Here is a 24,856-nt window from a genome sequence, read left to right as displayed (position 1 = left end):
ATATTTGCTGTAAGGCGCTCTTACGATGGGAGAAGATACCCAAGACCCGAGACGAGAGAAATGATGGCCAGACGAGAGTTGCATACACATAGCATGAGGAATGTCTAGTTAGACATTAAGACGTTTTCTTTTTATTTTCCTTAGATACGAAATCATACATTACACAAACTACCCCCTCAAAAAAATCCCGAGTCAAATCTACCTACGTCCATACAAAATATATCCCAAAGTGCTACAGAAAACATGTTGGGAAACTTAGATTGCACAAGCAAACATTACAAGGGGGGGAAGGCGGGGAGCACCGAAAGCCAGTCAACGTCATAAGCCCAGAATGGCGGGGCAACACATAGACAGACACAGACAGACACATGTGCCCACGCCATGTGCCCCACCAACCCAACATCCCTCGGAACCTGTTCTCGAACTAACCCCTCACCACCACCACGACCAGAACCCCTCTAACACAAATTACCTACCTTCTACCCTTCTTTTACGAGAAACACGTAAAATAGCTACGAATCAAAAATGCCTTCCGCAAAGTTCGACGAAGTCTACAAGAAAGTCAGCGCCATGGGCGAGAAGCTCAAGGCTTCTGGCGCGCAAGGTCCCAGCAACGATGAGCAGCTCAAGGTACGTTTCCCCCTTTCCCATTTCCCTTCCATGTTACCCTCTGCTCTTCTCTACACTGCTATCTTAAACTTCCCCCGTCCGGGACCAAAGCTGCAGTAAGCAGCAACATATGGGGAAAAAGCAACAGCGATGCATAAAGGCTATGCAGGAAGGCCCATGCAAGCTCTACTATACCTGCATCCACTATGCATGAAGAAGCAGAAAAAAAAACAGGAGAAATGAAGCTGACGACAATATAGCTCTATGCGAATGCCAAGATTGCACAGGGTGCGGATATCAACGCGGCAAAGAAGCCGGGCATGTTCGATCTTACTGTACGTCACCCCTTTTCTTTCACCATCTAGATCCATGTAGGGTAGCCTCCTCGTTCCCGCTCGCCACCCGAGTTTCCCGGACGAAACGCCGCGATCGACGTCCTACGTAGATAACGGAGAACGATGGGGATGAGGCGGACGGCAAGAATGTCGTCGCTACGAAGAGACTGGCGGTAGTGATGTAGAAACGGAAAGCTAACGGTTGTATGATAACAGGGCAAGGCCAAGTACAACAAGTGGAAGGAGGTTGCCGATGCTGGAACCACTCAGGAGCAGGCTGAGCAGGAGTACATCAAGACTGGTGAGGAGGTACTGGCCAAGTATGACAAGTAAGAGAGATGAAAAGATGGGGAATGCCATGATTCCACAAGGCGTAATCAATGGTTGAATGAATAAAAGAATGAAAAAAAGGGCTTTTGAGCCATGATATGTTATCCTGGTTTCTAATTTCACATGTTTGCAATGCGTTACTACATCATGTTCGGCTAAGACTGGCACATTTACATCATCACTAAAAGTGATGGTAAGAAGTATGTATACGCTTGGTACCCCCTTCAACGTCCCCAACCAGGCCAGGAACGTCCATACCGATCCCGCTCCTCATACGCCAACGTCGCACACCAAGGTCGCTCATCAGCCGAGTAAGGCACGAGTGGTAGATTGTACGGCATGCGGAATCCAACCACTGTCCCTCTCTTTTCCTCGCCATGTTTGCCTGCCTCTGGGTTATCAGTCCCGAACACCGGAACCATAGTCGATGAATGCCCAGATTCTGCAAATAGAGCAGGCCATACCATTACACCTGTTTCATATGACTGAATCCTGATTTCTTCGTTTTTGTTCACCACATCACCCCATGCTTGCTTGCTTAGGTTGGCGCTTGTGAGCAAAGCCCAGTCCATGGTCGTGTGGGTTTCGTCGCTGAAGCGAATGTACGTCTTAATGTGTGGTGCTGCTGTGCCACGGTGTGCTTCTCGTTGAGATGGGTCGGGGCGGGATATGGGGGTCCAGTGACAGAGTAGTGGGTGCATGTATTCGAGCTGTTTTTGCTGCTGGGCAGAGTGATATTTCCAGTGGATGGACCCACCAGACGTGTAGCCATCTAGGGACCTGCGGATCTCGGCTGGGGTCGGGAATACGACGCTGAACTTGGGTTCTGGTGCTTTTGCCGCATTGGTCTTTTGCTTGGTGAATAATGTAGGCGATTTTGTGGATGACGATGATGCTTCTTCTTTTCTTGCATCTTTAACATATGAACAGCGCGAAAGGATAGACTGGAAGTGGGAAAGCCATGTTGGTGTCGCACCTAATGTCGCCACTGACGAGATTTGAGTGACAATGTGAGGACGGGAACTGTCTTCTGATGCCTTGACTGGAATACTAGAAAGTGTCTGGTCTAGCCCTAACCAGCCAAAAGCAGTGTTCGAAGGACTGGCCGCAGATGATTTCTCTTTTGATGGCGCGCTTCCAAGGAACGCTGCCCGAATACTCGAGAAGTCGTAGTATTCAAGCTGGAGAATTAGGGCCTTCATACGCAGTCCATAAGCATGCAAGTAATGAATAAGATCAATTTTGAATCGTTCGCCGCTCCCGATAGCGTGGATCTTTGTGGACTTTGATTGCTCCTCCCATTCTGTGTGCGGCAAGAATGGAAGCAACGGTGACACCCAGACTGCTTGTGTCATATTCGCCCAGTCGCGGTGAATCATGTTGGCTGTATGGATAACGATCTGAGCAGTATCATCGTGTCGGAAGAGAATGAGCATTTTCGAATGGTGAGTACCAAACTGGTCTGAGAGATATGCACTTATAAGGTTAATGTTGGGATATCGCTCTGCTGTTTCCTATGAAGTCTCAGTATTCAGGTAATCGATATCCGACAAAGGACGATTGAAATAAGCATCAAACTCTCAGAAAGTATCTCACTTACCAGTAATGCAATCCTGCTCTTGTCATTATTCCTCCAGAAGCCATGCACAATCTTGACTTTGACCATATCCCTAACGTCCCTATCAAAGTGTTGCCTAAATTCACGTTAGTACACTACCACCTACATGTCCACTCTCAGATACGCCACCCAGAAAATACTCACATGACGAAATCCAGGTCAAACAAATAATTAAAGTTCCAGCACTCTTTGATCAAGGGATCTCCCAGCAAATCAGCCAAGCCCACCGTATCGACATTCTTCTCCATGGGCAGCCTCTCAATCCGGGTGAGCTGTACTGGCGAAGGGATGAACCGTGTCTCTGCATTAGCATCTTTCTCTTTTACGGTTTCCTTGCTGTTTGATGTAGTAGATGGCTCCGCTGTCCCCAACGCCCCCTCCTCTTTCACCACACCATCAAAACTCCAGCTTGGCGTAAAAGCAGCACCCTCTTCCCGCCCTATCCGCTTCGATAACGTCGGGGGACTAATCGGCCTATCGAGACCCTTGCGTGATTTTGTCGAAGAACAAGGCTGGTTCTCAAACACTTCCTCTTTGGGCGAGTCAACACCGATTCTTCGGCGCTTACTCGGCGGAGCATCTTCGGGATCTTGTTGCATCGCGATAATATGTCCAGCTACTACCTACCGAGGCGGCAGTGAGTTATTAGCAAGACCACTTTTTTCTTAGTAATTTAGAACAAGGATAGGAAAACGGGTTGGAAGTTCGGTGTCAAAAGGGAAAGGTTAAAGTAAGAGTCAGGCACGGGCCGCTTGGTGGGGAATAGGCAGTCACCCCCTTCTTACAGATACAAGTGTTGGGGCAAGTAGGAAGGAAGGAAGCGTCACAACAGCAGTCACAATACAAAATTGCACATAAATCCAAAGGGTGAAGTCAATGATGACATCACATCTTAGTATATAGACGGTAAAGCTCACTTTTCCAAGCAAACTGCTTATCAAAGGCTATAAACATACACAATCTAATGGTACTTGAGCATCATGCCCTGATACTCTATAGCGAAAGGAATGAAAGGAAAAGACAAACTTATTATGCCACTTCTTCAAAGGTGGAAAGGCATCCCCCCAAACGCCGAGTATCGCTAAAATCGAATAAAGGAAACATTCTATGCCGCGCTGGCGCTGAGCATAGGCTGAGCAACCTTGGTGACTTGGTTGCCAGCGCGGATGATTGGATTGCCTTGCTCGTCCTTGACGATGTTGACCTCCTTGTTCTCCTTCTGGGCACGCTTCCAGATCTCAACCTCGCATCCACCACGGATGACACCGACCCTCATGGTAGAGAGTAGGTTGTGGGCAGCGTTGGAATGGAAGTAGACACCACCGTTGAACATGGCAGTAGCGTCCTTGCCAATGCCGCTCTTGATCAGGGTCTTGCCACCGGGGTGCTCGTTGATGAAGTCGGTAACGTCATGAACAACACCAGCGACAGCGATCAGACCACGGCCGTTCTTGGCCTGCTCAACGTAGTCGTCCCATTCGATGACAGGAAGCTGCTCAAGAGGAACACCCCAGTCGAGCTTGGCGCGCTTCTGGTCAATCTTCTTCTGGAGTTGCTGGACACGGCCCTTCTCGATCTCGTTGGCACGGAACTGCTTGAGGTTGGAGGCGAGACCGAGCTTGCTCCACAGCCAGATGGACCACTTGGTGGGATCGTACTGGTGCCACTCGATAGCGTTGCGGTAGTCGGAGGGGAACTCGTGGTGGAAGTTGTGGTATCCCTCACCGAGAGTGACGAGAGCAGTGATGACGTGGTCCCTGGGGCTGTTGCGGTCGTCAAAGGGCTGGTCACCGAGCCAGTGGGCGAGCGAGTTGACGCAGAAGGTGGCCTGCTGGACGAAGAAGATGCGGAGGATACCAGCGTAGATGAAGCCACCCTTCCAGTCGTTCCAGAGGAGACCAGCGACAGCAGAGGGGAAGATGAGACCCATGAAGATGACAACCTTGATGTAATTCTTGTGCTGCCAGACAACGACAGGGTCCTCGTTCAAGTCGGTGATGTCGGTACGGCCAATGCGCTTGGGGTTCTGCTTCATGACCATCCAGCCAAGGTGGCTGTAGAGAAGTCCCTTGCGGACGCTGTAGGGGTCCTTGTTGGTGTCGGTGTAGCGGTGGTGGGCACGGTGGTCACGGCTCCACCAGCGGATGGAGCCCTCGACAGCACCGCCGCCAACGAGAGCGAGGAAGACGCTCAGAGGAAGACTGGCATTGTATGACTTGTGTGCCCAGAGACGATGGTAGCCAGCCGTGATACCGAGACCGGTCCAGAAGTAGTAGATGACGGCCCAGAGGGCAGTCTGCCACTTGAGCGGTGTCCAGAAGGCAGCGATGCAACCGGCGAGGGGGATTCCGATAATGAAGGTAACCTGAAAACGCTACGTTAGCAAATGCCGTGTGCTGCGGGGAGGGAACTCGAGACTTACGTTGAGCCAGTTGACGTGCTTGTACCAGTTGGACTTTGTAATGGGGGTATCGGTGATGTGTGGCTTCTTGGGGTCGTACTTGGGGTTGCGGTTGGGCTCCGAGGTGCTTGCCATTGAGGAAGGCTGCTTGACGTAGTCGGGGTCGACAGCCATCATGCCAGCAGTAGGCTGGTGAGAGGGCATGTTGAAGGATGTAGCGGTAAGGTGGTGTGTAGGGAAAGCGAATGAAGTGATGGGGGGGAGGAGAGACGACTAGCGGCTCAAAAAAAGATAGTCCGGGCTCCGGGGGTGAGCAAGAAAGCTCGAGCAACGACGGAAAGCTTCACCCACGGTCGAGTCAACGACGAGGCAGAAGGTAGTCGGAGGGGAGGAGCAACAAAAAGTTGGGATGGAGGGGGGAGAGCAAAAGTGGCGGCGGGCAGGACGACATTAATATAAGGCGGCGGGCAGTTTGTCCATCCCAACACTCTGCGGGCAGGTAAGCGAAAGACTGGGACCTGCATTGTCAAGCGCGCCTGCATCGCCGCCGCCAAAAGGGCCCTTTTTTTGCCGTAACGTAATTTATGGCCCGAATCTGGTTAGTGCCGTCTCTCACTACGGCGGCAGGGTCCCGGGGCGAAGAAATTTCGGGACTCCGCGCAGGCCTCGCGCTGATCTCGGCATCGAGAACGGCCTGGGTGGCGGTGCGCGCGGGCATTCCAACCTGTTGCAGCTGGGCCCCCAGGGCATGCACACCTCATGCCCTTTTTTCCCCAGATTCCCGCATCGCGCTCGGCCTGCTCCCTTGACTAGGCAGGCAAGAGAACATGGCTGCCCGTTGACTGGGGGAAGGAAAGGAGAACGAGAGGAAGAAGGAAAGAAAAAGAACGCCTAAATTGATTATCCCTCCAAAAAGCGGTCTGATTCAGAACCATCGGCACTGTGTACTATGAATGTGTGTGTGTCCTTACAAGCGGATTGCCTCACTGGGCATAGAAGCTCACGCCGTGGTGATGCCACTCCAAAACTCGCCGTCATCGCTAATCGGCTAGCCGTAGTCTTTGCTTCTCCATAATCCCCGCCTAGCTGGTAAAAAAAATGCTAGAGTATTCTATACAATCTGGTTCGCACCTGCAATCCGGCCAACCTTTCCACCACCAGGAATCCTTCCCTTGAAACACTTTTTTGTTGATATCGCTAAGGTATCCGGACATCCGGTTCTGCACACTTACGTATGCCATTATGTACCTTCTTTTCAGCTTTCAAACTTGAAAGAATTGTCTCGATAGTGATCTGGCCGAGTTCACAACATTACTCTCGGGCAGTGTGTGGCAAAAAAAAAAGATGTGTCCCCCCCCAAAAAAAGAGGTCGTGTTCGGCTGTCCATCAAAAATAACAGCGGCCCCCCCCTCCCCAGCCCCATTACCCATGACTCTTTTTACACAGCACTTGATTGAACCAACACCAACCCTCACAACCCATCTTAACCACGTTTGCCCCGGCCCAATCCCCCCCAGTCTGAAACACTGCGCGTATGTAAAGAGCCCCCCTCCAAAAAATACATTACAGCGAAATCGTCCGCACCAGATTAGAAGCAGGGCGGGTGTGTGCGTTGTTCAAGAAAAAAAAGTCACCAGTCCCCCTCTCGCAAGCTCTACCGAATCGGGAACTGGCGCGGCCTCAACACCTTGCCGCCTGTTGCATCACCAATAGTTATCGCATCCCGTTATTCCCTCCCTCCCTCGGTTCCAGCCTTTTTTTCTTTGCTGGAAAGACCACCCTGGCTGGATTTAGGGTGTGTGTGTGTGTGTGTGGGTGGGTGTCAAGACCCCCCAAAAAAGTTGTCGACGTGATGTCGTTGTCGTCTCATGCTCACATCACACATACATAACTTTTTGTTGGTGGCGGGTAAGGCTGAAGAACTACCACTTTTACATAATCATGCAAACAACGTTTTGCTTGTCAACGGTGGTGCTGCTAGTAGCTGCGCGGAAAAATAAATTGACTGTCTCCACACAAAAACTATGTGTACGTGCGTGCAGACGTGTGGGCGCATTCTCCATATTTTTTGTATGGAGCTTGAATGGTAGTAGTAGATATGGTGGCGTCGTAGTCGACGATACTAGAAGCCTCGAATGGCGATTAGTGCACGGACTGATGCTTGGTAAGGGGATGTTGTACTTCGTAAGGAGATTGAACGGGATAGTTGAACAGCCGGCTATCCGGTAACCCAACAGAGCGAATGAAAGAGCCATTTTATTTTTGAAACTCCGTAAGAGATTATAATCGCATTTCCCTCTTAAACCTTTTGTTTTTTTTTGTATTCCCAAGAAACCGATTCACAAACATCACCACCCTTCATGCCGCCTTGGTAGCCACAATATCCGAACTCGCTCGTCCCTCAACATCCACATCCGCACCGGTAGCACCCTTGCAACTCTGATCCCACTCGCCGCTCTCACCCGCCTTCTCCTCCCCATCCGCCACAATCTCGGGCGTCTCTTCATCCTCAATCTCCTCGGGCAGCACCAGATTCAGCACAACCGTGACGAGCGCCACGACGGCGAATCCCGTTTCAAGCACCAGCTCAATAGCATTGTAGAAGCCCTTGAGCGCGGTATTGGGTCCACTATAGGTGAATACGAACGAGAACCAATTCGGGACCATTGTGGCGCCGAAGCCAAGCGTGAAGCCCGCAGTGAGGATAAACCGGTTCCTGCGGGTGAAGGGCATGGTGCTGATGATGCGGATGCCGGATACGGTGACGGCACTGAAGAGGAAGGTCGTCATGCCGCCCAGGACAGCCGAGGGAATGGCCACGAGAGCCGCGGCGAACTTTGCAAAGATGCCCATGACGATGAGCCAGAAGCAGCATGCGTAGCCCGCCTTGCGGTTCGCACAGCGTGTTAGGGCTACGACGCCGCAGTTTTGTGCAAACGTCGACATGGGCGTGATGGTGCAGAGCGCGGCGATCATGCCGGCGATGCCGTCGGCGAGCACGCCGCCTTGGATGCGTGAGTCGAAGAGTGGGCCGTCGACTTCGACGCGCGATACATCGCAGGTGGCTGTGATGTCGCCAATGGCTTCCATGGCACAGACCATGTAGACGGCTAGTAGAGGTAAGATGATGGGTGGGTAGACGGTCAGCTTGAATGTCTGAACCCAGATGAAGGACACGACGGGGGCAGAGTCAATCGACGACTTGTCAAAGTAACCCGTGGCACCTGCAATGATGCAGCCGACGAGAAGTCCGATAACCACAGCCGTAGACTTCATAATCGGGGCTCCGAAGCGCTCGCAGAGAATGATGGTAATGAAAACGCTGAACCCAAGGCCGATGAACTCAGCGCTGCCCCAGGGCAAGGCATGTGGAGCATTGATGTTGGGGCAGAGCTGGAACAGACCAGATTCAGGGCGACTTTTACAGTCACCAGAGCCTCCAGCCCAGTTCTGGAATCCAGTAGTTACGAGCTTGACTCCGATGAGGAGAACAGTAGGCCCAGTGACTAGAGGTGGGAACACCTTCTTGAGGATGCGTGGACTTGTAAACGACATGCCGATTTCGAGCAAAGCGCATAGTGCACACGTGCCTAGGATAGCTCCGTAACCATCTGGGCAGGGCAGCCTTGTACCGTCGGCAGCCACAGGACAGAAGCCCGTCTCGTACATTTGGCTCAGCGCACCTGTCGCCACAGGAATGGTAGCAAAAGAGGTTCCCACGACAGAAATCAAGCCGGTGCCAATGTAATACGGTGTTTTCCAGATATGGAAGCGTGTGATTTGTACAGAAGACAGAATACCGCAGATGATGAGCGATGTGGATACCAGGTAGCGTTGTTCATCGCCGCTCAAGTTGGCAGCATTGGAGAGGATAATGGGAGGCGTGATGACACCTGCCAACATGGCAAGCGAGTGTTGGAATCCAAGAAGGAGAGCCAGGATAACGGGCACACGGTCATTGAGGCCGAAGAATGGTGCTGCCCTGCGTTCTCGCCTCATGAATGGCAGGTTTGGTCGGAAGAGAAAGGCATAGTCGTATGTGCCAACGAGACCCTCCCTGTATGCGGTTAGACTGTGAAACGGCTTGAAATGGTAAAAGAGTATAATTTACTTTGTAGTGAATGCCTTCCTCATACGCCTCGCCTTGTCTTTCCAGCTGCGCCGTGGGGTGTGGTCAGGCCCAATCATGTCTGCCATGTTTACTTTTCAAAGGTCCAAACTACCGTTCGGCCGGTACAGTGGAAGCGGGAGCCGCTTTATTCTTGTACAGTTTTTTTTTGCAGTCTGAAAAAAAAACTCTGGCCTGAGGGGTCTGATAAGGATGCTTATAGTCGCAAGAGACGTGATGAGATTGGCGAGGTTGCAGGTCAAGGCTGATGATACGCAGATGTACAGCCAGTCGCAGTGCTTGTTCCAAGATTCGATCGCTCCAGATCTATGTCACAAGGAGTTGCGATTCGCTACCAACACGACTGATATGGATATGAGCTTTGATGCTGCAATCAGAATTGAGTATGCGGGGAAGTGGCGTGGAGATGGCAAAAACCCGTCCAAGCGGGAATGCTAGTCGAGCTGGTTCGCTGTGTGTAATGACTTGCTCAAACCAAAAACGAGTCCTCATACCCATCTATATAGAACATGTGGAGCACGCATTCGTATCTCTGCCGCCAAAATACACACGATACACAATTGTTCATGGACAGTTCCTAGGCCCTGGTCCATGGCCCACTCGCGGCCCGCCAGAGATTGGAGCTGGCCGACAATTGTCGTCAACCGCCGGGAATACGTACTTTTTTCCACGGCAAAAGGCTCGCTAGGGCACGCATTTCGCAGTGGCAGAGGGGCGACACCCGCGTATGTGCTAAAACGATCGCCTGTACTGATAGCCAGCGAGAGCGTGATTGGCTGTGGCTGGTTGAGGCTACTTGGCGGGGCGGTCCACTCCGATGATAGAGAGCAGACGAGACATTGCCGGAAATGCATCCCACACTGTGCAAAGACGCATGCAGCAGCTGCATCTGATACCGAACTTTTTCAGCTTGTGGTCTTTCGCCGCATACCGACGGAGCGGTACTTTGCGCGTTCAGAAACTGGGGGAGGCTACAGTTCGCTGGGGAACGTGGGGACGGCATTGCCTTGATGATGGCCGGTTATCGGCGCCCTGATCCCATAGCCGAAGCAAGCATGAAATATACCAACGTCAGAGGGTTTTATCTGCCAGCCTCTCCTTTTTTATGCATTGTTTTGGTCCTTCGTAGCTGATTTATGAGTTTCCCCTTTTACTGTACATGCTTCCTCGTCGTCTCTTCACTTCGATATGTGCTCCTTGAACGGCATACGAGATCAACCTCTAGCTTCACCTCTAAAGACGGTGCTACTCTCTAGTAACTATCGAGAACCACGTGGTTTGGTTTGTGCATTTCGTCGCTGAGTAGCTGGACCTTTGTGTTTTGCCATACTCACCTCACGACGCCTAGATAGACGACGAATCCACTTCCCTCGCGCAGTCCCTCACCCAGCATTTTATCGGGAACCTGCCACGCCCAGAACTTTTCGTGGAAGCTTTTCAGCCAAGTTTCGAATACATCTGGGCTGCGCAATTGCTGTGCTATTAAGCATATTGTAGGCTTGCTTTCATCCTCTTGTAACTTGCATATGGCGGCGCAGGTAGAATTCAATGGTTCGATGAGGGCTTCGTTGTAGACGCAATCGCAGGATATGATGAGGTTTACGGGAGGAAGATGCGACACGGAATCAGTCTCCCAGTCTAACTCCATGGTGGTGATGCGGTCTTCTGCACCTGCTGCTGCTAAGGCATTGTCGGCCTTGGCATTTCGTTTGCCGCTACCTTTTGCATTCTTGCTTTTGTGGTGTTGTGAGAAGACGGTGTGCAGGTTCTCAGCAATGTTTTGGCGCAAGAGTTTCAACACGTATGGTTGGTCCGTGGCTATGTATTTGCCGACTCTTGGGCCGAGAGTCAGGGCGACAATGCCAGAGACGCCGGCACCGAGCTCAAGGACAGTAGCGGAAGGAGACAGGAGAGCGCTGGTGGCAAGGAAGTTGGTGGGGGAGGCGATCCAATTGGCGAAGAGGGGAGTGACTCGCCAGATTGCTGCGATTGACAGGTGTTAGTGAATGATGCAGATTGAGATGCAGGTGTTGCAGGCATGCCTGGTGTTGGATTGGGTAAATAATGACGTCGACGCGGCGACTGCTCACACTCGGCAACGCAAGGTCGAGTGCAATTGCAAGAATGCTCTCATGTGGTTTGCAATGACAACAGGCGCAGGGCACACAGGACGAGGAGCATATGCTTTGCACTAGACACAAGCGGGCTCTGGTTGTGGCCCAATATGGACATGACACGGGAGTGTGGAGAGACAGCTCCCAAGCAAAGCCAAGGACAAGCTGAAGGGGACATAGTCTGGGGGAAAAAGCACGACGCAGCAAATGGCCACGGCAACGGCAACTTCCACGCGGGTAGCTAAGACAAGCGCAATCACGACAGTCACGACACGCACACATACCTGCACCGGTAGTTCCTGTCTTGCGATCAGAGGTCAGGAGACTCTTGGAGTGGTGGATGACCAGCTGGTGGCCCGCCACGGTGAAGTCGAGCGTGGGCGCCTTGGAGTCGAAGAAGCCGAGCGACTGAGAAGGAATGTCTTGCGAGAAGACGACGAATGCCTCTGCACAACGGGGTGAGCGTGATGCGCCATGGTGTATCGATGATGACGGGGTTTTGGCCTTTCTGACACTTTGTACGTGGCCGTGGTGGAGGAGCGAATGGCAGGAAGGCGAGAAATACGTCGAGCCGAGGATGACCTTGAGGCTGTGATTCGAGGGCGTGGTCCCAGAGACTTGTTACACACCTTCTTCAGGGTCCGCGATAGGATCCGATCCCAGCAGAGCCGTCAGATCCATTGCGGTGGAGACGGCGCAGGTGACGGGGGGGTGGGATGCCTGGCCCGCTGGATGCAGGTTGCAGATTGCAGGTTGCAGGTTGCAGGTTGCAGGGTGGGCGGCGGTAGTAAGGTTTTGGCTAACCAGTGCCTCTGAGAGGAACAACAATGCACAAGTGCTATGAAAGGAGGATGCTGGTCTTGGGACGCGACTTTGCCTGCTTGGCCCACGGCTCAGCCTCGGCTCTCTGCCGACATGCCTGGTACTGGGCGTGTTAGCAGCAAGTAAGTAACCAAAGCAGCGTGTCCAAAGAGGACAGGTGGCCGCCTCGATGTGCCTGTGCTTGACATGTCTGTATCTGTGTGTCCGTGTCTGTGTGCGTGCAGCCTCGTAGATCAGATATGGCATTGACGCTGCAGGAAAAAAAAAGAGTGGAGCACCCGGCTCGTGCCCGGCGGCCGCCAGCAAGTGCAAGTGCAGCTGCACCTGAGTCGCCCAGCTCGTGCTGTGGCTGTGAGGTCATTGCCTAGAAGCTCGGCCGTGCAGCACATCGCTTTAGCGACATGAGCACGACAAGCGCATAAGCTCCCCAACAGCAACCCCCCCAGCTCTGTATCACTCTGTCATCCGCCATTCTCCGCTGGCGACGATACTCCCTCGTGCTATTTTCTATAATAGCCCTCTCTGCCATCCCCCTTTCCCTCCTCCTTGATACCCATACTGCCCTTTCCCACGCACTGCGCTCTCCATACGCAGACACCGCCATCATGCCACAGGACCTCAAGAAGTTGATGCCCCAGGCAAAGACATACAGGACCGGCCCCTACACCTGTGAAGCCCCCAATGCCCAAAAGGTAGACGGCGAGACGGTACCGCGCCGCAACAACGCGGCCAAAGATGGCCTCATCCTGAAGCCCCACGAAGACGTCTCGACCCTCTACGACATCCTGCGACACTCGGCCGCCAAGTTTGGAAATGCAAAGGCCGTCGGTGCGCGCCGCATCGTCAACGTACACGAGGAGACGAAGAAGATCAAGAAGATGGTCGACGGCAAGGAGCAGGAAGTCGACAAGAAGTGGCAATACTTTGAGCTTAGCCCCTACAAGTACAAGAGTTTTATCGAGTTTGAGCAAATGGCTCTCTCAGTAGGTTCGGGCCTCAAGTCACTGGGCTTCGAGCCACAAGACAGGCTGCACCTCTTCGCCGCCACCAGCATGCAATGGCTGGCTTCTGCCCACGGTAAGCAAACGCGCAACACGCATGCACTGACACGGCCCTAATCACTTGTGCAGGTGCGCTTTCCCAGTCAATGGCCATTGTTACTGCCTACGACACGCTCGGAGAGGAGGGCCTCAAGCACTCTATGCTTCAGACCAAAGCAAAGGTCATGTTTACCGACCCAGAGCTGCTGCCCCGTCTCGTGAAACCCATGAACGAGGCCAAGGACGTCCAAGTAGTTGTTTACTGCACAAAAAACGACCCCAAGCAAAAGGATATTGATACCCTCACCCAGGCACATCCCCACCTGAAAGTCATCAGCTTTGACGACCTGATCAAGCTGGGCGAGGAGAACCCCGCAGAGCCAATTCCACCAAAGGCAGACGACCTGGCCTGTATCATGTATACTTCTGGATCCACTGGAACCCCCAAGGGTGTTATGATCAAGCACCGCAATGTCGTTGCTGCTGGTAAGTGCTCTCAGATCTGCAATCACAACGCGTCCAATGCTAACCATGTGCCCAGTCGCTGGTGTCGATGTCATTGTAGGAAAGTACCTTGGACCTGGTGATGTGCTCATCACCTACCTCCCAGCCGCACACATTCTCGAGTTCGTGTTCGAAAACGCTGTACTCTACTGGGGAGGTACCATGGGCTACGGTACCATCCGCACACTCTCCGATCAATCGGTGCGAAACTGTGCTGGTGACATCCGTGAGCTCAAGCCCACCGTCATGGTCGGTGTTCCCCAGGTATGGGAGACCATCAAGAAGGGCATCATCAACAAGGTTGAGGCAGGAGGCGCGCTTAAGAGCAACATGTTCTGGGGTGCCTTTGCAGCCAAGGGTTTCCTCTTGGGCTCTGGCCTTCCCGGCAGTGGTATTCTCGACGCCATTGTCTTTAACAAGGTCAAGGAGGCCACGGGTGGCAGACTCCGAATCTGCATGAACGGTGGTGGTCCCATTGCAAAGGAAACCCAGCGCTTCATCTCCATTGCTATTACACCCATGATCAGCGGCTACGGTTTGACCGAGACTTGCGCCATGGGTGCGCTCATGGATCCTCTGGCCTGGAACGAGAAAGCTCTTGGTGAGATGCCCGGATCGATCGAGATGAAGCTGGTTGATTTTGCCGATGCTGGATACTTCTCCACCAACAACCCTCCTCAGGGTGAAATCTGGATTCGTGGTGGCGGTGTCGTTGAAGGCTACCTGGACATGCCCGAAGAGACCAAGGAATCCTTCACCGAAGATGGCTGGTTCAAGACTGGCGATGTAGGCGAGTTCAACGCCAACGGAGAAATCCGCATCATCGACCGCAAGAAGAACCTTGTCAAGACGCTTGCTGGAGAGTACATTGCGCTCGAGAAGCTCGAGTCTGTCTACCGATCTGCGCCCATTGTCGCAAACATCTGCGTCTACGCTGCTCAGGACCGCCAGAAGCCCATTGCCATCATTGTGCCCACTGAGCCACAGCTCAAGAAGATTGCCGCTCAAGTCGGTGTCACTGGTGACCACCTTGAGGAGCTTGTCCACGACAAGAAGATCAACTCTGCTGTGCTGAAGCAGCTGCAAGAGGCGGGCCAAAAGGGTGGTCTTGCCAGCTTTGAGATGATTGAAGGCGTTGTTCTGGCTGACGAGGAATGGACACCACAAAACGTAAGTCTACATGGATACCGTGAACGTGGAAAACAAAATCGCTAACATTCTTCTAGGGCCTGACTACCGCTGCCCAGAAGCTCAACCGCAAGGGCATCTTGGAACACTACAAGAAGGAGGTTGACCAGGCTTACGGCAAGTCGTCTTAGAGTCTTGTGATACCCGGTCGAGAATGGGTGGGTGAGTGAGTGAGGAATTAAGTAAAGGAGGTGGGGGGGCTGGATTGCTTTGTCTTGTAATGTTTCACGATGGGACTCTACTCTTTGACCATGAACGCTCAAATCGATGTAATTATATCCCTTTTAGTATAAATTTTAACGCGCGTGGGGGTGGCGGCGTAATTTGAATCACAAAAATATATCATCACAACACTATGTGTATTACTTTAACACTGATGAATACGCCACTGGGATGCTAACTTGACGAATGATCGATGTTGCCTATAAACAACTTCATCATAGTCACAGAGTCCCAAGAAAAAGTAGATCATGCGCCATAGACACGCAAGCTTTACTGCTTCTTTGCTTCACGCTCAGCCTTCCTGAGCGCACGCTTTCGGATACTCTCGTGCATGCCTCGGTTGACCTTGACAACCGTGTGCGAGCGCTCACCCAAGAAGCGCGAGAGGAACCAGTGCATGAGACCATGGCTCCAGTAAGGCGTGCTTGTAAACGCCACACCCTGCGCGCCTCCACTCCTGCCAACCTTGCTCAGCGTAGCACTGACAAATTGCTTTGGGTTCGGCACGAGGGCAGATGTCTTGCGGATCTTGGACATGGCCGTGGTCACCAGGTGAGACTGGACACATTGCACGTAGACGCCGTGGGGTTCTAGCTCGGATGCGAGGGCCGTGGACCATTGCTGGAGGAATGCTTTGCTGCCAGAGTAGGTTGCGAGGAGCGGGGTGGGGAAGAAGCCTCCGAAGGAAGCCATGGTTAGGACCAGACCGCGCTTGCGAGAGACCATGCCGGGAGTGACGAGCTGTGTCACGCGTAGTGTAGCCATGCAGTTGATCATGATGATGTCCGTCATTTCTTGCTTGGGTGTCTCGATAAATGGCACAGGAATGCTGTGGCTCAGTCCGACGTTGTTGATCAGAATGCTGACATCGAGGCCTTCAATCAGCTTCTTCATGTTGTTGTAATCGGCATCCTTGTTCTGGGCAAAGTCCATGGCCAGCGTCTTGACGGCGATCTTGGGGCCATATTTCGAGGTGATTTCGGCGGAGAGGGAGTCCAGCTTCGATTGCGTGCGCGAGACGAGGATGAGGTTGTAGCCTTTGGCTGCGAGGGACAGGGCGAATTCCTTGCCAATGCCGTCCGAGGCACCAGTGATGAGGGCCCAGGTACCGCGGGGTCCGAAGGTACTGAGCTGGTGGCGGGGTCAGAATTGCTCAGTGCTCGCTGAGATGAAGTGGGAAATTGCATACCGACTTGCCTGGCAGCACAAACAAGCTGAGGAGGACTCGGACAGTGCTGATGACGGGTGCTGCAAAAGATGCAATGCCTACGAGCAAGAAGCCATAAACGGCTGCTTGCACGAACGAGTTGCTGGCATCAATATGCACACCAAAGGTCTCGGTGAGGGCTCCCATGATGGCACCGAATCGTAGCAAAAACAGAGAGTGCTACGGACAAGCGACGGGACAATGCTCAGTATTAACAATAACAAAGTTCCCCTCTGTTGGTCCTACCAGTCCCTCTTGGCCCTAAGCCCTGCCGAGGTTGGTGGGCGAACTAGCGCAGCACTAGCCACCGGGGCCGGAAAAACTTGTCGCCCATGGACACTTCCTAAGCGAGTCCATAGTGGAAATTATGAACGACCGACAACGAAAGCACGACAAACCACCCGATCCGCAACCATGGCCACCGAACTCACGTACGTGCTGCGATAAAACGAGCGACATCGACAATTGCTGACTGCGAAAAACAGTGTCCAGTCGGAGCGCGCTTTCCAGAAGCAGGTACTAGACGTCCACTGCGCGATTCGACCACATGCTCGATACTAACGCGATGCGATAGCCTCACATCTTCCTTAACCACAAGGTCGGCGGACCGCGCAAGAACACCCGCTCCAGGAGATGGTACAAGGACGTTGGTCTGGGCTTCCGTACGCCCAAGACTGCCATTGAGGGTACCTACATCGACAAGAAGTGCCCTTTCACCGGCATGGTCTCCATCCGTGGCCGTATCCTCACCGGTACCGTCATGTCCACCAAGATGCACCGTACGTCAACTCCTTCTCAAGCCCTGGAGATGCGATTTAGAAAAAAAGAAGAGCTCGACAAGGCGAAATTACAGGGATTTGGGAGCATTTTGATACTAACGAACTTCAGGCACCTTGATCATTCGCCGTGAATACCTCCACTTCATCCCCAAGTACTCCCGTTACGAGAAGCGCCACAAGAACCTCGCCGCTCACGTCTCGCCCGCTTTCCGTGTCGAGCCCGGTGACCAGGTCGTCGTTGGCCAGTGCAGGCCCCTCTCCAAGACCGTCCGCTTCAACGTCCTCCGTGTCCTCCCCCGAAAGGGAAAGGCTGCTAAGCAGTTCAACAAGTTCTAGATGCATTTTAGAAAAGGGATGGTGTAACGGTTCATGATCAGCAAAGGAAAGAAATGTGGCTGAGGCGGAGCGTGAATGGTTTTCGATATGGTCGTCAAAACTCGGCATCAGGGTTGAGGAATCTGGAGTCCAATGGGCCATGTATGTTTCTTCAGCTACGATCAATGAAAGTCCTCGAGTGGTCAAACAAGCCACCGAGGCGGGTCAAAAGTCCACAATGAGGCTACAGATTGTGCGTGATGGGTTGGAGGCTTTTTTGCTATGTGTCGTGGTCTCGCTGTGCTTCTGGCAGTCAATGGAAAAGGTGACTGCACTATTTCAAGTGAAGGAATTGCTTTTGCTACGAACAATCTTACAACACAGGTAACAGAAGCAACTCAACCATCCCATCAACCATTATGATGATATTAATACCAATCCCTTAAACCCCCGCCCCCCCCTCCTGTCTAAGCCTTGACATAAAACCCCCACTGCGTAAACATCCAAATCAAACTCGTATTGGCAACCACGACGGGCCCAACTAACGGCTTCCCCCACCTCGTCGTCCCAAACACCACCCACTCGCTCATAAAGTGTGCCCACGCCACCGCATAACTCCACATGGCCAGCTGATACATGGCCGCGTCATTGATATTGTACGCCGCGTACAACCGTATCAGCGACGCAAGCAGCGTCCACGTGCCAAACGTGCGCGACGACAGTGCCGTGACGTGCTTGGGGATTACGGGGGGAGGATCAATGGGCGTGGGGTTGTAGATGCGCGAGGTGAAGGCCAGGGTGCTGTAGGCTTGGATGCTGTTTCCGACGGATATTACCGAGACCTATTTTTTTTAGGGTGTTAGCGTTAGTGTTTACTTTTTTTTTTTTTTTGCGTGTGAGATTTTTGGACTTGAAAGCGTGGTTGTACTATGTGCAGGGCTGAGAGGGGGGGTTCAGGAGAGGGACGTACGAAGAGGAGCCATTTTGGGAGGAGACCCTCTGCTTGGGGGAGGTAGGCTTGGATTGCTTCCATTTTTTTCTTGCTTTCTTTCTTGTGCGATTGAGGGGGGAGGGCTTCCTGGGGGTGAGAAAGAGGGGTTTTTTAGGGAAGGAGACGCGTTGGTGGTGGCCTTAGGTCGTTTGCGAGCTGATGTGCTGCGGGATGGATATGTGGTCTGTGCGGAGGGTATTGTAGTTTTCCCCAGAGTTTCTTTTCGAACCGTGAAGTTGTTTTTGTATGTAAAGCAGGGCTTCATTGATCGCATCTGGAGATGGGACTATACGATATACGGCGGGTATTTTCAAATGGCCTCCAGTACCGTCGTAATCGCACCGAATCTTTCTCGTCCGTATGCAGCACTGATCGCGACCCAAGATGGCGGTGGTACACTTGCTATGGAAAGCATATCTCTACTCCCACGAGCATCACGCGATGCGGAACTCACGGCACATTCGATTCTTGATAGCAAGATAATTATAACAGCCAGGATGAACATGGAGAAGAAACGCGTTTCTGCTATCGGTGGAATGCCTGAAGGAGTTAGTTACCTCCTGACTGACCCACTGCGCGTCTCATCTCACTGTAATACTTGGGCCTTCGTCACAATGGTCATTGTGTATCCTCTTGTTGACAGTTCTTTTCTTTTCTTTTTCTGTAACGTTCAAAATATCTAGAAATCAATATGCGGAAACCTCTGCAAAAGGAAGATGCCGAGGCCCAACTTGACAATGAGGCCGACGACGACAGAGACCACGCGGTCGATGGAGATGAAGAGGCACACTTACTAAGAGAAGAGATGGACTTTGAAGAAACTGTTCCTCCAGCATCAAAAAAGCTACGTACGCGTCGACAACGCTTTCTGGACTTTTTGCGCGGGCCGCAACCTCCTCGGATTCAAAGCATCGACCCGTATTTCCCATGGATTCAAAACGGCCCGGTCGAGTGGCTTGAAAGCCAGCGACTCAACAGGCCCATCTCACTCGTTGCCGTGCTACTTCCCTGGCTCCTTATCTTCACCTGGTTTCTGACTGCCCAGTTGCCGCTGCAGGATGGCGATGGCAACAATGTAATCAGCCTAGGTTGCGTCGATACATTGTGGGAACGCAAGAATGAATGCGGAATCGACGGCATCGACTGTCGTCCGTTTAGCAACCATTCCTTTGCTTTCCAATGCCCGGCAAAGTGCAGAGATGTACAGCTTCTGAATCCGCATACCGTTGGACCGCTTCAAGTCAACTACCGTCCTTTGGTCGTCGGAACGGGACTTTATCGCGGTGACAGCTTTCTATGCGCCGCAGCTATCCACGCGGGGATTGTCGATGACCACCGAGGCGGCGGTGGCCGTATCAAGCTCATGGGAGGCCATGACAATTTTGCTGGCACAAAGCACCATGGTATCGAGTCTATTCCCTTCGACTCGTACTTTCCGCTCTCCTTCTCTGTCGTGTTCGACGACGGATTTCGGCCACCAGCTGATCCCCGCTCAGCCTTGCTCCCCATCACGATCCTCTCTACAGTTGTACTCGCCATATTTTCCTCTTCGCCGAAAATTTTCTTTCCCATCTTCACACTGATTTTCGCTCATGTGAGCTTCGTCTCCGACCCGCCGCCGGCACTGCATCTCAATACGACAGTCTTGCCAGATCACATTTCAATGTTCGCAAAGCGTCTGTTGCCAGCCATGTTCGTAATGGTGGTAATGTACTCCACCACAATCAAGCGGACGCTAGCTGGATTGAGTGCCCACATCGAAAAGGCTGTGTTCTGGCTTGGAGGCTTTTGGATTGGCGCATTGTCAAATTATACGTTTGACTGGATTCCGATTTCGCGACTCACCGCTCATGATCTCGAGCAGCAGCCTGGCGCAAAGCTGGCGTTGGCAATCATCGTCTTGGTGTTGGTTGTGATTGTAGTGGGTCAGGCATACTGTTTCTGGCTCGAAGGCCGCCTGATCCGCTATCTGGGCCTGTATGGCCTGTTCATCCTGGCAATCATTGTCTGTCTGATGATTCCAGGTGTCAACTTGCGGATCCACCATTACATTCTGGCACTTTTGCTACTTCCCGGGACGAGTCTCCAGACGCGGCCTTCGCTGTTCTTTCAAGGTCTCTTGCTCGGTCTTTTTTTGAACGGCATAGCGCGATGGGATTTCGATTCCGTGTTGCAAACTTCTGCAGCTCTGCGTGCCGATGCAAAATTCGAGTCGGTGGTCCCGCAGATAATGGAACCACTCATTGAGGTAGAAAATGATGCTCTATTTGTGACGTTCAACTTTACTACGCACCCACCTGACGTTGACGGTATGAGCGTCCTTGTAAACGATGTGGAGCGCGCCCGTGCCTTCTATGACAATGAAGGTGATGGTCTTTGGGATATCTTTGAATGGAAGAGAGATGTGAATAGTGGGTTGAATGAGTACTTTCGGTGGGCCTATATACGGGGCGGCTACACCCTAGATTACTCAAAACCAGGCACATTATTTGCTAATAGTAGCTGGAGTTCTGAAATCATATAAAGGGTTCAAGGAATTTAGACGTTATTCTGTCGCGTCATAGTTTCTCAACCTGAAGTCTGGTTATGATCGTTGTCATTCTTGAGTGCTCAAACACATCTCACTCGCTCCGGACCACTGTGATCCATGGTAGTAAATTAGTTGACTTACTGGCATATCTGTTGAGGTGACTACAATGATCAAGGGGCGAGACAGCCTTCATGTGTATATAATGCGTCTTTGTGCTCGTAGTTGGTTTGTTCACTTCGAAGCCTATCCTCACCAGCACAGTTTCCTGATCTATTCTCTTGGACTACTTCAAGATGGTGAGTAAGAACCTCAATGTCTATTCGGCTCCGTATAATCGCATGAAACTGTTTGATCAACACGAAAGTACGAGAAGTTTCCAATCAATTGCACTTCTAACCATGCATTCCAGTACGGCATACTGGTTAACGCTACGGCAGCTCTTGCGGTACTTGATTCCCGACAGAACAAGAACTGTCCTGCTCAGCCTACCTGCCCCCGATGGAACGGCTGTGTCTCCACTGCCACTAATGGCGGTGTCTTTAAACTGAACTGCGCCATTGACTTCAGTGGTCCCATCGTTGGCATTGCCCAGGTAAATCCAGCCTCAAATATTTGCAAGGAGAAATAAAAATACTCACGAGTTTCCACACGCGATGTAGGCCAACATCTTTGTTGACTGCGCCGATGCATGCGCTCGCCACACGCACTGCACTGCTTTCAACATGAAGGACAACTTTTGCTACCTTCTCGGCAAGGACTTTGGCGTGCCCCGTATATCGTAGGTACACCCTTAGCACCGCCATACCCACAACTGATCACCATGAAGAACCGACAACGTCAATGCTGGCACCCAATCCAAGCCAGCGACCGAGCTGGAGCCTGCTCCCGGCAGCTCCGTCTGCGAGACCGAGATCAAATGTCCTAACGACGACTACTGCCGCTTCAAGACCAATGGCCAGTCCTATATTAGTCGCTGTAACTACGACTTCAATGGTGGCGACATTGGTATTTCACAGTCCAAGACTCTTAGTGAGTGCGCAAATCTGTGCTCGATCTTGAAGGGCTGCGTTGCTGCGACTTGGGTTGCTGGGGCTTGGGATGGTGGCATGTGCTATCTCAAGAACGACCAGTATAAGGTCGTTTACAACCCTAATGTCGACAGTAAGTTTCTCTACGTTTTGTTCGAGAAGGGTCGATTGTGTTGAGGCTAACGCGATGTAGGTGTTTATGTTGAACGCTAAGACAAAGCTTGTTGGACGACGAAATAGCATCTTGGGGAGTAGAGTTGCCATCTGAGCTGTTGATGGATTGGAATTGGTCTTGGATACAGGGGGTTTTCCTTCCCAGAGATTTCTGTTTTGGTTTTCGGGCTGAGTAGTAAGATCGGTAGGAATTGCACCTTATTTCTGTGTTCCTTTGTTGTAGGAAATCGTAGAAATGGGTTAGTTCTCTACTGAATCTATGTACCCGGTTATCGAGATACTGAGTAGATGGTCATATGTATTCATTGTAATCGGATGCTGACGAAGTAAAGTGACATTGACTGCTCGACCTAGCCTTAATAGTGCTGCAGAAGGTACCATGATATTTGGGTGAGGATCACGACAATTCGGAATAGTCATTCCGATAACCACTTGACTGAGACTGGTAGAGTATATTTTGAATTGTAATGAACTGCAAGGATGAACAGAAGTTGTTGGGAGTACGAGATGGTGGGAGGGCCCTTATTTCCGCTTATCGCAGCTGATAGGTATGCCCCACTGACCATCACAGTGACTCAACCAACCACCGCCTATATAAGGCTAAGAGGCCCCGCAAGAGCCTCGTTGTAGTGTTCCTACATTCTACACCTCAATGGCGCTCCAAGACTTGATATTTGGTGTCATAGGCGCTCACGTGGCCTTGGCAGTCACTCTGACTCCTTTTCTTATACTATTCATTCGTTCAATCTACCGCGTCTACTTTCATCCGCTTGCACATATTCCCGGGCCCATATTGTCCAAGTTGACATCTCTCTGGCTCCACTATCATGCTTACATCGGTGATGAAGCAAGCGTCATTCACAAGCTTCACCAACAATACGGTCCATACGTCCGAGTTTCACCCAATGAGGTTGACCTGAGTGACGCCGATGGCATACCCGCAATATACGTATCGAAAGGGGGTTTCCCGAAAGCAAAATGCTACGCAAACTTTGACATTGATGGCCACAAAACTATCTTTTCCACTACCAATCAGGATTATAGGGCTCACAGGGCGAAAGCAGTACTGCCACTCTTTTCAACCAAGTCTTTGCGTGAGAATGAACAGGCTATATGGGGATGTGTAAACTGTATGGTGGACCGACTGAAGGAAGAAGCAAAGACAAAGAGACCTGTCAATGTGCTCAATCTCACACGAAGCTTGGCGGTCGATGCGGTATCTACCCACCTATTTCGAGAAAACTATGACGGCGTTAGCGAAAAAGGGCCGGTTTTGAGTGTCAGCGCATTTGTGGATGCGTTTGTGGCAGTAGGCCGCTTCTTTTACCTTCCAAACATTGCATTTGTTTGGCTAGAATGGGCTGTAGAAAAATGGGCGCCTGATCGCGAGACAGACGATAGCATGTCACTGGTCGACAAGTTTGTTGCTACACTGGTTGGGAATACGACCTCGAAATCAACGACATACCCGGGACGTTTGCTGGCAATAGGGCTGAGCGATTCAGAAGTCAGAGCGCAGTGCAAAGATCTCATCTTCGCTGGGACAGATTCTACAGGCATGAATCTAGCTACGATAATGCGCAGCCTTGTGCTGCATCCCGAAAAGTATCAAAGACTAAAGGAGGAGTTTACCAAGAATGCCGCCCTGGGACCCGATGCGCAGGACGCTCAGGCACTTCCTTATCTCAACGCTGTCGTCAAAGAAGGTCTTCGGCTTAGCATGGCAAACCCTACGCGCCTACCTCACGTCGTACCGGCTGGTGGTTGGACATTCAAGGGAACCTACTTCCCCGCTGGCTCACTCATTGGTTGTTCGGCATACGAACTGCACTTCAATCCTGAAGTCTTTCCCCAGCCCCAAGAGTTCATTCCAGAAAGATGGTTGAACACCACTGAAGACATGTCAAAATCCTGGTTTGCTTTTGGTGCGGGAAGTCGAGCGTGCATCGCTAGAAACTTGGCTACCATGGAGTTACAGTTTGCGACCGAGAGATTGGCCAAGACTGGGGTCTTGGATGGAGCAAGAGCAGTTCAAAAGGAGGTGGAGATTTATGAGTGGTTCAATTCGAAAGTCAAGGGTGGTAAGATTGAGCTTGTGTGGGAGTAAGCTGGTCGAATGCGCACCACAAGAACCTCGAGATATGAAGATGTGCTGTTGGTTGACCGGCCTATACGCGTCAGGGTTTTCGCATAAAGTTTATCATTTGGGTAAAATTTGAGGTGGTGAGCAGTGAAAATGCGAAGATTTCCGTGTCAGCTGACACAAGGCGTGGGAGTAAGTAAATAATTTACAATCCCTTATGGTTCCTCGGAGCTATACCAAAAATATGGTCATCCCTTTCTCACGGCCTTCTCCACGCCACAAATTCAGTTTCTCTTGACAAATGACTTGCTAGCCGGATTTTGCATTGCATAATCCGAACTAGAGTAGCATGATAGCGATCTTGGTTGGTTGGTTGCTGTAAGCTGCCTACTCTGTCGTGTGGCGTCCAGACTACGCTGAGATCAGTGCGTGGAAAA

The 24,856-nt window shown here is 51.7% G+C and overlaps 12 protein-coding genes across 12 annotated transcripts; 6 read left to right on the top strand and 6 right to left on the bottom strand.

Moving 5' to 3' along the window:
- Positions 1-525: 525 nt before the first annotated feature.
- On the top strand, positions 526-1,277 carry COCVIDRAFT_35668 (hypothetical protein; the record flags this gene model as incomplete). The annotated part of the gene is made up of 3 exons (XM_014703640.1): positions 526-630; positions 870-944; positions 1,161-1,277. 3 exons carry the CDS (start codon positions 526-528, stop codon positions 1,275-1,277), a joined length of 297 nt encoding a protein of 98 aa, XP_014559126.1.
- Positions 1,278-1,498: 221 nt separating this feature from the next.
- On the bottom strand, positions 1,499-3,491 carry COCVIDRAFT_13950 (hypothetical protein; the record flags this gene model as incomplete). The annotated part of the gene is made up of 3 exons (XM_014703546.1): positions 1,499-2,788; positions 2,875-2,968; positions 3,037-3,491. The coding sequence occupies 3 exons, from the start codon at positions 3,489-3,491 to the stop codon at positions 1,499-1,501; spliced, it is 1,839 nt and encodes a 612-aa protein (XP_014559032.1).
- Positions 3,492-3,997: 506 nt separating this feature from the next.
- Positions 3,998-5,497, bottom strand: COCVIDRAFT_92700 (hypothetical protein; the record flags this gene model as incomplete). Its single annotated transcript, XM_014703639.1, has 2 exons — positions 3,998-5,257; positions 5,315-5,497. 2 exons carry the CDS (start codon positions 5,495-5,497, stop codon positions 3,998-4,000), a joined length of 1,443 nt encoding a protein of 480 aa, XP_014559125.1.
- Positions 5,498-7,651: 2,154 nt separating this feature from the next.
- On the bottom strand, positions 7,652-9,490 carry COCVIDRAFT_35664 (hypothetical protein; the record flags this gene model as incomplete). The annotated part of the gene is made up of 2 exons (XM_014703638.1): positions 7,652-9,350; positions 9,405-9,490. The coding sequence occupies 2 exons, from the start codon at positions 9,488-9,490 to the stop codon at positions 7,652-7,654; spliced, it is 1,785 nt and encodes a 594-aa protein (XP_014559124.1).
- A 1,262-nt stretch (positions 9,491-10,752) lies between these two features.
- Positions 10,753-12,217, bottom strand: COCVIDRAFT_92759 (hypothetical protein; the record flags this gene model as incomplete). The annotated part of the gene is made up of 3 exons (XM_014703637.1): positions 10,753-11,405; positions 11,821-11,982; positions 12,166-12,217. The coding sequence occupies 3 exons, from the start codon at positions 12,215-12,217 to the stop codon at positions 10,753-10,755; spliced, it is 867 nt and encodes a 288-aa protein (XP_014559123.1).
- A 746-nt stretch (positions 12,218-12,963) lies between these two features.
- COCVIDRAFT_13946 (hypothetical protein) lies at positions 12,964-15,221 on the top strand (the record flags this gene model as incomplete). The annotated part of the gene is made up of 4 exons (XM_014703545.1): positions 12,964-13,435; positions 13,489-13,884; positions 13,940-15,072; positions 15,129-15,221. 4 exons carry the CDS (start codon positions 12,964-12,966, stop codon positions 15,219-15,221), a joined length of 2,094 nt encoding a protein of 697 aa, XP_014559031.1.
- A 361-nt stretch (positions 15,222-15,582) lies between these two features.
- On the bottom strand, positions 15,583-16,666 carry COCVIDRAFT_35661 (hypothetical protein; the record flags this gene model as incomplete). The annotated part of the gene is made up of 2 exons (XM_014703636.1): positions 15,583-16,443; positions 16,502-16,666. The coding sequence occupies 2 exons, from the start codon at positions 16,664-16,666 to the stop codon at positions 15,583-15,585; spliced, it is 1,026 nt and encodes a 341-aa protein (XP_014559122.1).
- Positions 16,667-16,933: 267 nt separating this feature from the next.
- Positions 16,934-17,634, top strand: COCVIDRAFT_24563 (hypothetical protein; the record flags this gene model as incomplete). Its single annotated transcript, XM_014703574.1, has 4 exons — positions 16,934-16,950; positions 17,005-17,035; positions 17,094-17,298; positions 17,408-17,634. 4 exons carry the CDS (start codon positions 16,934-16,936, stop codon positions 17,632-17,634), a joined length of 480 nt encoding a protein of 159 aa, XP_014559060.1.
- A 446-nt stretch (positions 17,635-18,080) lies between these two features.
- COCVIDRAFT_35659 (hypothetical protein) lies at positions 18,081-18,646 on the bottom strand (the record flags this gene model as incomplete). Its single annotated transcript, XM_014703635.1, has 2 exons — positions 18,081-18,455; positions 18,584-18,646. The coding sequence occupies 2 exons, from the start codon at positions 18,644-18,646 to the stop codon at positions 18,081-18,083; spliced, it is 438 nt and encodes a 145-aa protein (XP_014559121.1).
- Positions 18,647-19,295: 649 nt separating this feature from the next.
- COCVIDRAFT_13942 (hypothetical protein) lies at positions 19,296-21,128 on the top strand (the record flags this gene model as incomplete). Its single annotated transcript, XM_014703544.1, has 1 exon — positions 19,296-21,128. One exon carries the CDS (start codon positions 19,296-19,298, stop codon positions 21,126-21,128), a length of 1,833 nt encoding a protein of 610 aa, XP_014559030.1.
- Positions 21,129-21,540: 412 nt separating this feature from the next.
- COCVIDRAFT_92763 (hypothetical protein) lies at positions 21,541-22,339 on the top strand (the record flags this gene model as incomplete). The annotated part of the gene is made up of 3 exons (XM_014703634.1): positions 21,541-21,726; positions 21,794-21,912; positions 21,961-22,339. Coding segments are annotated over 3 exons (684 nt in total), but the record flags the coding sequence as incomplete, so codon positions are not given.
- Positions 22,340-22,988: 649 nt separating this feature from the next.
- Positions 22,989-24,443, top strand: COCVIDRAFT_13940 (hypothetical protein; the record flags this gene model as incomplete). The annotated part of the gene is made up of 1 exon (XM_014703543.1): positions 22,989-24,443. One exon carries the CDS (start codon positions 22,989-22,991, stop codon positions 24,441-24,443), a length of 1,455 nt encoding a protein of 484 aa, XP_014559029.1.
- Positions 24,444-24,856: the final 413 nt, after the last annotated feature.

This window comes from Bipolaris victoriae (genome assembly GCF_000527765.1).
Source record: "Bipolaris victoriae FI3 unplaced genomic scaffold scaffold_21, whole genome shotgun sequence".
Taxonomy (NCBI): domain Eukaryota; kingdom Fungi; phylum Ascomycota; class Dothideomycetes; order Pleosporales; family Pleosporaceae; genus Bipolaris; species Bipolaris victoriae.
Note: the sequence above shows the minus strand (reverse complement) of the source record. Positions and strands in the feature narration are given on the sequence as shown.